This window comes from Ranitomeya variabilis, chromosome 4 (assembly GCF_051348905.1).
Source record: "Ranitomeya variabilis isolate aRanVar5 chromosome 4, aRanVar5.hap1, whole genome shotgun sequence".
NCBI classification, from domain to species: Eukaryota; Metazoa; Chordata; class Amphibia; order Anura; family Dendrobatidae; genus Ranitomeya; species Ranitomeya variabilis.
This window is the reverse complement of record NC_135235.1, coordinates 45900021-45913062: the sequence shown is the minus strand read 5'-3', so window position 1 is coordinate 45913062 and position 13042 is coordinate 45900021. Positions and strand designations below refer to the sequence as shown.

Genomic DNA, 13042 nt, shown 5'->3' with positions numbered 1-13042 from the left:
AAGAGCATCTCTGAACGCACAGTGCGTCGAACTTTGAGGCAGATGGGCTACAGCAGCAGAAGACCACACCGGGTACCACTCCTTTCAGCTAAGAACAGGAAACTGAGGCTACAATTTGCACAAGCTCATCGAAATTGGACAGTAGAAGATTGGAAAAACGTTGCTTGGTCTGATGAGTCTCGATTTCTGCTGCGACATTCGGATGGTAGGGTCAGAATTTGGCGTAAACAACATGAAAGCATGGATCCATCCTGCCTTGTATGGAGCATCTTTGGGATGTGCAGCCGACAAATCTGCAGCAACTGTGTGATGCCATCATGTCAATATGGACCAAAATCTCTGAGGAATGCTTCCAGCACCTTGTTGAATCTATGCCACGAAGAATTGAGGCAGTTCTGAAGGCAAAAGGGGTCCAACCCGTTACTAGCATGGTGTACCTAATAAAGTGGCCGGTGAGTGTATGTGCTTTCATTTCAATATAATCAGGGTTTTATCAGTAGGAGATTATCACTAGAGGACTAGATATCTCGTGCAGGCTAGTCAGGCTAATCTGTGTAACCCCGCCCTCACCACTGATTGGCAGCTTGCTGACAGTGTACACAGAAAACTGCCAATCGAGAGAGTGGGCGGGGTTATACACAGCTCAGAAGTCTTAGCTCTAAATCTACATCAGACAAAACATGGATTCTATCAAAACGACAACAAGCAGTCCAGTAAAGGCTGAGTCACACATAACAATATCGTTAACGATATAGTTGCAACGTCTCGCTTTTGGTGACGTAAGCAACGATCCCGCTAACGATCTCGTTATGTGTGTCAGCGACCAACGATCAGGCCCCTGCTGGGAGATCGTTGGTCGATGGGAATGATCAGGACCTTTTTTTGGTCGCTGATCACCCGCTGTCATCGCTGGATCGGCGTGTGTGACGCCGATCCAGCGATGTGTTCACTTGTAACCAGGGTAAATATCAGGTTACTAAGAGCAGGGCCGCGCTTAGTAACCCGATATTTACCCTGGTTACCATTGTAAAAGTTAAAAAAAAAACACTACATACTCACATTCTGATGTCTGTCACGTCCCCCGGGGTCCACAGGGTTGACTGTGTCAGCGTCGGCCGTAAAGCAGAGCACAGTGGTGACGCTCTGCTTTACGGCCGGCGCTGACACATTCAGTGCAGGGAAGCTCTCGGCAGCAGCGCGTGCATTACCAGCGCTCCTGCCGAAAGCAGTTTTAACCCTGTGGATGCCGGGGGACGTGACAGACATCAGAATGTGAGTATGTAGTGTTTTTTTTTTTTACTTTTACAATGGTAACCAGGGTAAATATCAGGTTACTAAGCCCTGCACTTAGTAACCCGATGTTTACCCTGGTTACCCGGGTGCTGCAGGGGGACTTCTGCATCGTTGAAGACAGTTTCAACGATGCCGAAGTTGTTCCCCTGATCGTTGGTCGCTGGAGAGAGCTGAGTGTGTGACAGCTCCCCAGCGACCACACAACGACTTACCAACGATCAAGGCCAGGTCGTATCGCTGGTCGTGATCGTTGGTAAGTCGTTTAGTGTAACAGTACCTTAAGTGAAACATCCCTGCAATTAGGCTATCTGCCCCTATATTATGCGGCTTTTAGATTCAATAGCAAAATACTGATAACAGATAACAGCTTCTCTTTAACCAATATTATCAATGTATATATTCAAAGAATCCAATAGAGACAAGGTCTGATATTTGTTTAAAGGTGTAAATGTATAAAAGGGAGATAAGTCCTTTGTCCCAATAGCATTGAAGTGGACTTGAAGTGTTAATGCTCCTGGCCGAATGTAATAAACTTTATGTTCCTGAATATTCTGTTTTTTACCTGCTTATTTGCACTTAAGTGTCACCAAAAACTATTATTATTGTGTATCATAACAGTCCCCCCCCTTACCCCCCACCCAAAAACACTCTACCTACCCAAAGTTACGTAATCCTACCCTTAAACATAAGGGACAGGGCATAAAAAACCTAACAATTTGTTACACTCTGTTTATAAAGGTCACATGCCAGTGTCTCACGAGCAGAGCTCATTCCATTAAGGTCAGGGAAACCGCTAGGGATTAGACATCTAGCAGGATCAAGGTTTCAACCCATATATATTTATCAAACTATTTAGGTCAGGTGGCTTGTTTCCATCTTCAGATCCCATCTTTGATTCTTGGCCCTCGTGTCCTACTGAATCTGACATTTGTGAGTGTCCTGCCATCTCATCCTTGGGAGACTCGAAGAATGTAGTTGAACCAAGAGCCATCACTCTCAATTTAGAGGGATGAAAATTAGAATATTTGCGTCTTTCCAGTGGTATTCTACAACATTTGGTTCTGTCAACTGTCTACATTCGGCCACCACCGGAGCTTAAAACAACTGATTGTTGGTGGTGCCATGGGTTGCACCTCAATTGATCTATTATTAATGACATCCTAAAAATAAGTCATCGATATACCAAGCCGGCAAAAGCAATTTAAAGAGAATCTCACAGCGAAAACATCCCGAGTGAACCACGACAGCATGTATCAGTGTATCAGATACTGGATGTATGATTTCAGCTACGTGTGTCTGATTCTGAAATGCTGCAACGTTTCAGAGAAAAACATACTTCAAAAGCCGCCGGGGACCAAGCGGCAAAGAAGACTAGTCAGACAGGTGGGTCCCCGGCGGTTTCTCCCTATCCGCTCCCCTTGAGTGATGGATCTATCTCTGCCGGCATGTAGGGATAGACCTGTCAGCCATTGTCAGAGTATTCCCATTTTCTAATATTACGGCATCGCACTTGGATATGACGTACTATTACGATGTGGGGGTCTGACTCCCGAGGACATTGACTGATCCCTAAAATAAAGGAAACAAGGTTACTTTAGCTATTTCCTTGCATAATGGTACTCCTAGTGTTCCAAGGGGCCAAGAACAACACTATGATGGGAAACTTTAAAGGGAACATGTCAGTCAGTTTATGTCCAACTACTGGCAAAATGAATCAAAGCCTGGCTGCATGATTGGAGCCAGATATATCCTCCTCTGCCAAGCTCCAGCATTTCAGAAAAAAACATGGTTTAAAGATCCATCCAGAGATTATAGGGAGAGACGAGACAAGTCCGGCGCTGCCCCAACCCTAGCTAGCCTTAGTTGATTGACAGGTCTCTTCCATATGTGTACAGACATAATAACTAAATGTAAATGTCATCATCTAAACATGAAGTCCCATAGTCTCCTCCACATAATGACTGCATTAATGATAAAGTGTCTGCTAATACGGTAAAATACATTGTAATCACAGTGACACCATGCAAAGCTTTACAGAATGCACATAATGTATCTTCGCTCGGCTTAATACAATCCCTTTTCAGGCATATTAAATACTTCTAGGGTCACACTGAGATCACGGTGAAGTTACAGCATTAAGCAGCTTAGCTCTGGAAAGTGGAACAGAAATGCAGGATTGTGGCAGGGTGCTCGAATTATTCGAAATCTGTCTCTGACCGTGATGTAGTACGTAGCCTTCAGAAATATGGAACAGCTGAGAGCAGAGACACTGGAGAAGACACAGCCGAAGCAGCCAACAAAGCATGCGAAGAAATAAGAATCATCATCCTTCTATAATATTGAATAGAAAATCACAGAAATTAAGAATCCAAAGTAGAACGATTAAAAGAACTTTCCATTTTTCAGCAATAAAACATCCATGCCATCTCTCCTTCCAATGTGATCCATTTGGTGGAAGTTTCTCTCTTGAGCTCCTTCTGTTTTTGACCTAATGTTCATGATCCAAATTTCTTTTAATTTTTAAGATTTTGACAGTCACTTCTATTATCCTTTTATCTTCAGCCAAAAGGAAGCAGTAAAGTTACAGCCATGTAAATTTCTGAGGATGCAAAGCCATCTTGAGGAAAACCCAATACTCAGTTTTTCCACATTCATCCATCCAAGAGGCTGCGGTCACATGTTCAGTATTTGGTCAGTATTTTATATCAGTATTTGTAAGCCAAAACCAGCTGAATAAATCTTGTCACATGCCATAGCCGACAACTTTCTGTTTTTGATATTGGATAGTGACAAGGAGGAGGAAGCATCCTCTTAAACCAATATCCCTGAACTGGAGGTGTCCAGGGGAAACTTTGAAATTGCCCAACTCAGGTTTTCCATTAAAAAATCTTCTCTGGGAACAGTAAGGGTGTTAAATGTTGTTCCCCAGGAGCTGGGAACTGGAGGTCAGGTTCTGCGTTTGGCTAGGCATAATGATCTGTTATGTGAAGGAACCAAGGTGACGGGCCAAGCCAAAGAACACCTTCTCAAGATACAATCCAGGGGGTATAGTCTGTTGATTCAAGTGAAGCAATTTAAACCTGGGGATCAGGTGCGGTTGTTGGTGCCCACTGTGGTAAACAAATTCCTCTCCAAGTGGCAAGGACCCAATAAAGTATTGGAAAGGGTTGTGAGGACTAATATAAAGTTTGTCAACCAACAAAAAGGAAGCTCCACCAGGTATATCTTATCAGCTTGGTCAAGCCCTGGCAGGATGGGGATCATGATTCGTTGGTTGAAAATACCCAACCCTTGGCTTTGTGCAGAGGGGGAGGGTATGTAGACAAGCAGCTGGCAGAATCCTGGATACGAGACGCTTAAAGGGCTAATAGGACCAATATATGGGTCCAGGTTTGTTAGGAATGATTAGATGAGATAGGCAGAACTAGTCATTCCCACCATCCAATCTAAGAGGTGCAGCTGGTTTAAAAGGGCAGAAGAACTGGTCATTCCTTGTGTGGGAGTAGAGGTGCAAACACCTCTGGTATTTGGGTTTATGTATGCAAGGTGGAGGACCTGTGTAAGAGATCAAGTATTGGACTTCGAATATTGAGCAGCTGAACAGATTTCTTTCTCATACTGCTGAATGGACTCCTTGTGTGGTTATTACTGTGCCTGTGTGAACGCTGCCAACTACCAACAAGCTAAATCCCTACACTTGGTTGCAGCAATGATGGCAAGTATTTGCTATTTATAATTCTTGGCATTATACAGCCAATACCTGATTGATTTCAATAACGTTCCATGCTTTATATATGGAAAACCCTTTATTGTAATGCATCACAATAAGGCATGTACACATCGTAAAGAGTAATGGATACTTTATTCAACAAGATTCTACATCTATATCTCTACACATCTTGGGTTGACATTTCTTGAAGGTTTATTAAGCTCATTGATTATGTAAAAGAAACAAGACAAAATTCCTAGAAACCCAACGGATGTGATTGTGGGTTAGTAGCGCTGTGATCTATTGATTAGCTAGTTACGCCTAACAAGAACGAAATTAAATTCTCAAAGGTTTTCGAAAGAAGCAAATAACGAGGCAGGTTGTTATTTGGAGTTTGTACCCTTTGACAGCGGAATCAGCATCAGTGATTTATTTCACTAGCCCTATGGTACAGCTACCATTTGTTAGCCGCCTGGGGAGCTGTCCATGCTCCCTGAGTGGGAGACTTATGTGAATCTTAGATGGCTTAATTTGTTATCTCAGCACCTTGAAGTCTTGAGATGAAACATAAAATATGGCTTTGTGGCTACATGATGGAACCTGGGGGATTTCCAGGAAAAGCAATAAACATCGTAAATCCTACTGCCAACTCATAAACTACCTTCAATATTGCACAATTATCTGGTGCAACAGTAAGAAATGGTCTTCTTAGGATTCCACTCTATTCTTCTTTCTATTTGCCACCAAGGTCGATGACTCCCTTAAACATTGTTATGACATGTCCATCAGTCCTTCATGTCAGAATGGTTGCGATCTAGCAGCTAGGACCTTTACCAATTCTGAGATGTAGCTGGTCCATTTCGCATTTCCATTGGAATGGTGGCCGCACGTTTACAGTCACCATTTGCTAAAATAAAAGGGAGTCTGACAGGGCGAAAAAAATCTGGTCTGAACTAAGCACATCCGCATAATAATAATTTTATTTCTATAGCACAACATATTCCGCAGCACTTTACATTACACAGGAGACAATATCAGGCATTACAGAGTAACACAATTCAGCAGATACCAAGAGGAGTGAGGGTCCTGCTGCTCGCGAGCTTACAATCTATGAGGAAATAGGGAAGACATGAAAGGTGAATGGTAAAAAGTGTTTGTATTGTACGAATCAGCAATCAATATAATAAATAGGGTTTTCACGTAACGCTGCATGAACCGGTCACCAGTACAGTACAGACACAGAGGGCTATTAAGTGCATGGAGGCAGAGCGACCAGATGCTATGTAGGATCAGATATGGGAGAAAAATTTATAAGGGCAAAACTGGAATAGTTACATAAGTGAGGCGATAGGCCAGTGAAAAGAACTTCGCTAAAACTGTGGGTATTGGGAATTAATTGAATTGTCCTGGGTAGTACATTCCAGGTCCATGTGGGACACCTTGCTCTGAGAAGAATTGTACCTGAATTATCAAAATACTTGGTCTGCTTTTACTTGATTTACTACTTAGCTTCTGCTCTGTGCAAAATGTGCCCACCTAGTTCCTCCCTCTTTAATGATTGACAGCGCTGAAATCTCATGCACTGTGAGGCACTGTGTTCACGCTTGTGCAGAGTAGGGAGATGTCTTACAGAAGTACTCCTATCAAATTGTTCATCCTCTTAATATATTGCTGTCGTCATATTATATAGCACTGTTTACTTACAATTGCTAATTGCTCATTTTGCCTTTCTACCCGGCTAATTCTTCTCTTTTCCATTAGGTTTATGAGTTGACATCACATGATAAAAAAAACTGACTAGCTGAATCCTTCTAAGCTCTATGTAGAAACAGGAGGTCAATTTTCTCTGCACAAGTCATGACTCACTGCAAAAGTCAATGGTGGAGGGGGGCGGAGTAGCTGGGCCAAGAGTTGAAGAGAGGGATAATAAATGCAGGGACAACAGACTTCCTGTTTTTACATAGAGCAATGAAAAGAGAATAATTAACTGGGTAGAAAGGCAAAATAAACAATTGTAAGTACACAGTGCTATATAATATGATGATTGCAATATATTACAAGGATAAAAACATTTTCATTAAACTGGCCGACAGCTTTCTCTCTTGACTCTTTTAATACACAGGAAAGGTCAACTCGAACAAGAGCTCCTGCTTTTTCTATGGGAGATCCTCTATCAGCAACTTATCTCCATGCCGAAAAAAAGCATTAATCGCTGAAATTCAAAAGGTCACAGCCATCTTTTTCCTGATATCATCTACTGCAGAAGTGACAGCAGGCTCCCATTCACATTAGATGGTCAGTGCAGTGACCTTTGTGCAATGTGTATGGGGACCTAAACTGCGGGAGTAAACCTGATAAGCACATGCCACAATACGGAGCATTTCATGCCAGACAGCTCTGACCCATCTGAAGCCAGCGCTATCAACCACTGAACGGGAGAAGATTGGAAGGCAGAATGACTAGAAGGTGCACCAGACCACCAAAAAAGAAGTATATGAGGTGCACAAACCACCAAAAAAGAAGAATAGAAGGTACACCAGAACAACCAAGAAGAATCAATGGTGCACCAGGCCACCCAAGAAGAATCAAAGGTGCACCAGACCAACCAAGAAGAAAAATAGAAGGTGCACTACTCCACCCAAGGAGAAGATACAAGGTGCACTAGTCCACCCAAGGAGAAGAATAGAAGGTGCACTAGTCCCTCTAAGGAGAAGAATAGAAGGTGCACTAGTCCACCCAAGGAGAAGACTATAAGGTGCACTAGTCTACCCAAGGAGAAGAATAGAAGGTGCACTAGTCCATCCAAGGAGAAGAATAGAAGGTGCACTAGTCCACCCAAAGAGAAGAATATAAGGTGCACTAGTCTACCCAAGGAGAAGAATAGAAGGTGCACTAGTCCATCCAAGGAGAAGAATAGATAGAAGGTGCACTAGTCCACCCAAGGAGAAGAATAGAAGGTGCACTAGTCCATCCAAGGAGAAGAATAGAAGGTGAACTAGTCCATCCAAGGAGAAGAATAGAAGGTGCACTAGTCTACCCAAGGAGAAGAATAGAAGGTGCACTAGTCCACCCAAGCAGAAAAATAGAAGGTGCACTAGTCCACCCAAGGAGAAGAATAGAAGGTGCACTAGTCTACCCAAGGAGAAGAATAGAAGGTGCACTAGTGCACGCAAGGAGAAGAATAGAAGGTGCACTAGTCCATCCAAGGAGAAGAATAGATAGAAGGTGCACTAGTCCACCCAAGGAGAAGAATAGAAGGTGCACTAGTCCATCCAAGGAGAAGAATAGAAGGTGCACTAGTCCACCCAAACAGAAGAATATAAGGTGCACTAGTCTACCCAAGGAGAAGAATAGAAGGTGCACTAGTCCATCCAAGGAGAAGAATAGATAGAAGGTGCACTAGTCCACCCAAGGAGAAGAATAGAAGGTGCACTAGTCCATCCAAGGAGAAGAATAGAAGGTGAACTAGTCCATCCAAGGAGAGGAATAGAAGGTGCACTAGTCTACCCAAGGAGAAGAATAGAAGGTGCACTAGTCCACCCAAGGAGAAGAATAGAAGGTGCACCAGACCACCAAAAGTGCTCTGGGCAGCTAATTACGAGATAAGATCATTTTCACGTACATTGACAATACAGGCGTGATCTAATTTTCAAAAAATTAAGTTCCTTTTCTTTTGATCCACTGACATGCCGTGTAAGGAGATAAATCAGTCTCACCCTTCGTCCTTGATTATTCTTTTTTTGCAGTTTCTTATTTTCTGACATCTGAAAAACAATATTAATATAAAACTGTAGACCTTTCACCAATCTCCTGTACAGCGATGTGTAAACACAAGGACAGTTACGGGTACTTAACTGGGTCAGGGTCGCATTCTTATCCACGCCATCCATTCCGCTTCTGGGTTTGTATACAAAAAAGGGGGTTTTATCGAATAGTACAAAGCAGTATAAAGGATGGGGGGGATTCCAACAGCTGCCAATATCATGGATTCTACGGATGAGCTTATGGACGGGTCATGGATGAGAATGGATGAATAGAAATGTACTTAACTGATGTTTTCAGCTGAAGAGTTGGCATCATACTACTGTGAGTGATAGGTGAAAAACTCAAATATTCTGCACGTGAACATAGAGGTGACGTATGAAGTATACATCCCCATTAATGCCAATAGTCCCTTTATGGGACCCTGCCCCTTCAGTTGTGCACTAATAATTTCCTATACAAAATTTGACCTTACATAAGGTTAAACATGTTTTTAACCAATTTCGCTTACCTCTTCAAATATCCAGGGCATGATCTGCAAAGTTCTGCAATTTTCCTGTACACCAGTCCCAGCAATTATTGAAGATATGTTTTATGTTTCCTTCTATACATAGGTCATTATCATGTTTTATGTTTTCTCTAGTATATTTTATTACAGTTTTATGTATCCATTAATGAATGATTAATGTGTTGACTTGTAAGGCACAAGAAATTGTGTGTATATATCTAGCAACTGAAAAATATTGCAATTGCAATTCCATGACTAGCCACACAGTGTGCTGTTTAGGATCTACACACACACTCAGGAGGATGTGAAACTTTCTATGGTGCCGCCAAGTGGCAGGGATGCTTATTGCAGTGGATTATATTTTCATTACAAATTGATCCATATTTTTGGATAATGTATGTATTTATATTTTTCTTCTGTATTAAAACAACACATTTAAAATTAATCCTTTATATCTTAAAATTGAATAAAAAATTAATCAAATGTAAAAAAATAAATAAATAAATAGAAATTGTGGTTTTAAATATATTTCGGCACATACCAATCTCCTGATTTCCCTCTCGCATTCCTTTTTTATTTTGAAGATCTCCTCTTGATGCAAGTGATACACACTCCTAATTTCCGCAGCCTTCATTTTGTCAGCGTGAATAACCACAGTCAATGCCTCTTCCACTTGTCTTTTGGCTCCTTTCAGCTCGAAAATCTCCTGTTGCATTTTGCTTTTCTCAAACTCGAAACTTTTTTTGGCTTCTTCCTTTGCCTCATTGTAAAGAACGGTCTTTACTTTGTCCGGTGCGGCGTCTCTCAGAGCGTTCACCACGGCCTGCAGCCTCTGATTCTCACTATCTTTAATTTTAATTATCCGGATCAGTTCGGACTCGTGCTGCCTCAGTAGGGCTTCCCGGACGGCTTGGAGCTCCTTCATTTTCTCCTCATGCAATTTGGCCTTTAGTTCGGTCACAAGAACAATATTTTTATGCTGTTCGTGTTCACGAATTTGGCGGATTTCTTGATTTTTTTCTCTTTCAAGCTTGTTTACCTGGAGATGAAATAACCAAGACAAAAATAGATGTTTGGCAAATCATCAAAATATATCAGCTATAGAAAAGACACAGCTATAATCGTACTACTAGACATAGTTTATAAGGCATTTCCAAGACAAAGCAATTACTTTTACATAGTTATGTCTGTTGGAAAAAGAAGACTCAGGTCCTTAAAGATCAACTTTTCAACCTCATTCAGTGATAGACTATTTTATAACCCTTCATACAATTTTTAGCCAACTTTTGGATCGGTGGGACTCTGACCGCTGGGACTCCTTCGGAACACCAGAATTGGGCACTTTTAGAATGGAGTAGCAGGGCACATGCTCGACCTCCTATACATTCACTCTCTATGGGACTGCCACAGCATTCTACTTGGCTTTCTCCAGAAGCTCCATCGAGAAAGAGAGGTGGTGCACGCTCACTGTCTCTCCATTCTAATTCCATTTTAACTGAGATAAAACTGCCCTATGTTCCAGCAGTCAGACCCCAGCCAATCAAGAAGTCATCACCTATCCTATAGATAGGTGATACCTTCTTTCGTAGTTATTAGTATTATTAGCGGAATACCCCCATAATTATCCAGCCATTTTAAAAATAGTAACATAGAATCTGCCATTACTACCTCTTAAGGTAGGACATTCATAGTTTGACTCTTTTAACTCTAAACCATTCTTTCCTATTTAGATGCTGGATTCGCCTTTCCTCCACATGTAATGAATATCCCCTGGTCTTTATTAAGGACCTTAGATGGAATAAATCATGTGTGAGTCCTTTGTATTGACCTAACTTGTTTATACATGGAAACTTTTCTAACCTCTCAATTTAAAAGACAGCTCCCATAATGTTAGTTGCCCATCGTTGTCCCCTCTCTATCTCTGTTATATCTTTTTTACAAAATGGAGCCTAAAACTGGACCCCATATTCAAGATGGGCCTGACAAGCGATTCCATATTCAAGATGTGTCGTGACAAGTGATTTACAGAGAGGTAATAATATTACCTTTAAGATTAAAGTTCTGTCACGATTTCTCCGCTCAGTAAGTGATTGCTTTTTGTCCGATGGAAACTGGGGCATTGTGAATTTTCAGTGTTTGATTGACAGCTTGACTGTCCAATCTTGTGCTGGGCGTTCAAAGCTGGTGGTTTGATTGACAGCTCTGTTGTCAAATCTGTGACTGGGAGGTGCGGGACTTTCTCCAGGTGTTCTCTGTTCTGGAGATTGCCCAAGCTATTTAACTAAGCTGTTTGCCCCTGATCCCTGCCAGACATAGTTTGTGATTCCTGGTCAGTGTTTGAATGATTCTGTTGTTCAGAGTTATGATCTTCTGCTGCTTGACCCTTGTACCGTGTTCTGACTTTCCCTTTGTCTTGACCTCATTGCTTTGATCATCTATCTCCTGGTATTTTGACCCTGGACCATGACCTGACTTACGCCCTTGTCTTTTCCATTGATTATCTACGTGCTCTCTTGCTATTGATCCTTGACTTCTCCGCCTCACGGCCTGTTTGTGAGTTGTGACTAGCACCACATTATCTTACCTTAAGATCATGAGTTTGTATCTCTCTTTTTATACAATACCTGCTTTTAGAGCAGCTGCCTGACATTGAGTACTGCTGCATAGCTTATTTGTAACAAGATAAGTCCTTCTTCTGGAATCTGGAATCCCAAGTTTAATTTAATTTCTAGAATGTGCAGTAATATCCTGCGGTCTAAATGCATTCAGCATATTTATCAATCTGAAATTTCATCTGCCATGTTTTCACCCATGCAGACATCTGATCTAGGTATTTCTGTAGTATTACACTATTTAGCACAGTTTGACCTCTCCTACGAAAGTATCCTACAAAAGAGTTATCTAATATGTAATGTTGAAGCAACTAGGAAACGACATCAACCACATATCGCTAATACATTTCTATAGTTGGAACAGAACCAAAAGGAGCGATCTGGAAAAGGGAGTAGAATAGCCGGCGAGAATTGTGGTGTCATTGTGCACATAGCACAGTGCACAAAGCTTAAAGAATAGCTCAGCCCCTAAAATGATAATCACTGATGGCACTTCATTTCAGGGAGGCGGCAGGGACTGCAACCTCTGCCACGGTGACGCTTCATTTCAGTATCCCAGCATGCACTGGGATTCTCAAATGAAGCGTCATAAAAAAGGACGTACGGGAAAAAAGCAGTTCAATAGTGTAGTTAGGAAAGGAAGAGGAATTTTTAATTCAAGTATATTAGAAAATAGTTTAGGTTGTGGCACTAAATATATAGGGATTTAGGATGAAAATTAATTTGAAGTTAGAACCACTCCTTTAATTGCATGGGTTTTTTTTTTTCAAGATACTGCCTTATTTAAAATTATGGTCTTTCTTAGACTTTTTAAAAAATAGCAATAGAGATAAATGCTGATGAAAAAAATAAAAAAAAAGACACTAAAAACTGTTGTAAAAAAATGCAATGAAATTACGTTGTATTTTAAAAGCAATACAAAGAGTGCCTAGGCCCTAGCAGGGTTGTTGCGCATGCAAAAATAAGGTCGAAACCTATAGATGTGTTGATACTGCAATATCCTAATGAGAGCTGGAGACTGAAGGCCTCACTATTTGCACTGAGTCTGCATAAAACAGGCCAGGACTAAGTACATTTCACAGGTTACGATTATGTAATGCTTGTGAATCCTTGTTTAAGAGACAGAGGAGTTTACCTAATGCAGGGTCAGTCCATATT

General features: G+C 41.4%; 1 protein-coding gene across 9 annotated transcripts in view; it reads right to left on the bottom strand.

Moving 5' to 3' along the window:
• Positions 1–13042, bottom strand: part of JAKMIP3 (Janus kinase and microtubule interacting protein 3) — a 177625-nt gene that overhangs the window by 91938 nt on the left and 72645 nt on the right. For all 9 annotated transcript variants that reach the window (XR_013214449.1, XR_013214448.1, XR_013214447.1 and 6 more), the window contains exon 3: positions 9814–10311. Coding sequence is in view for 1 of the 9 variants with exons in the window: in XM_077258438.1 (XP_077114553.1) it covers positions 9814–10311 (498 nt within the window). In the remaining 8 variants the exon portion in view is untranslated. The remainder of the gene's footprint in view (positions 1–9813; positions 10312–13042) is intronic.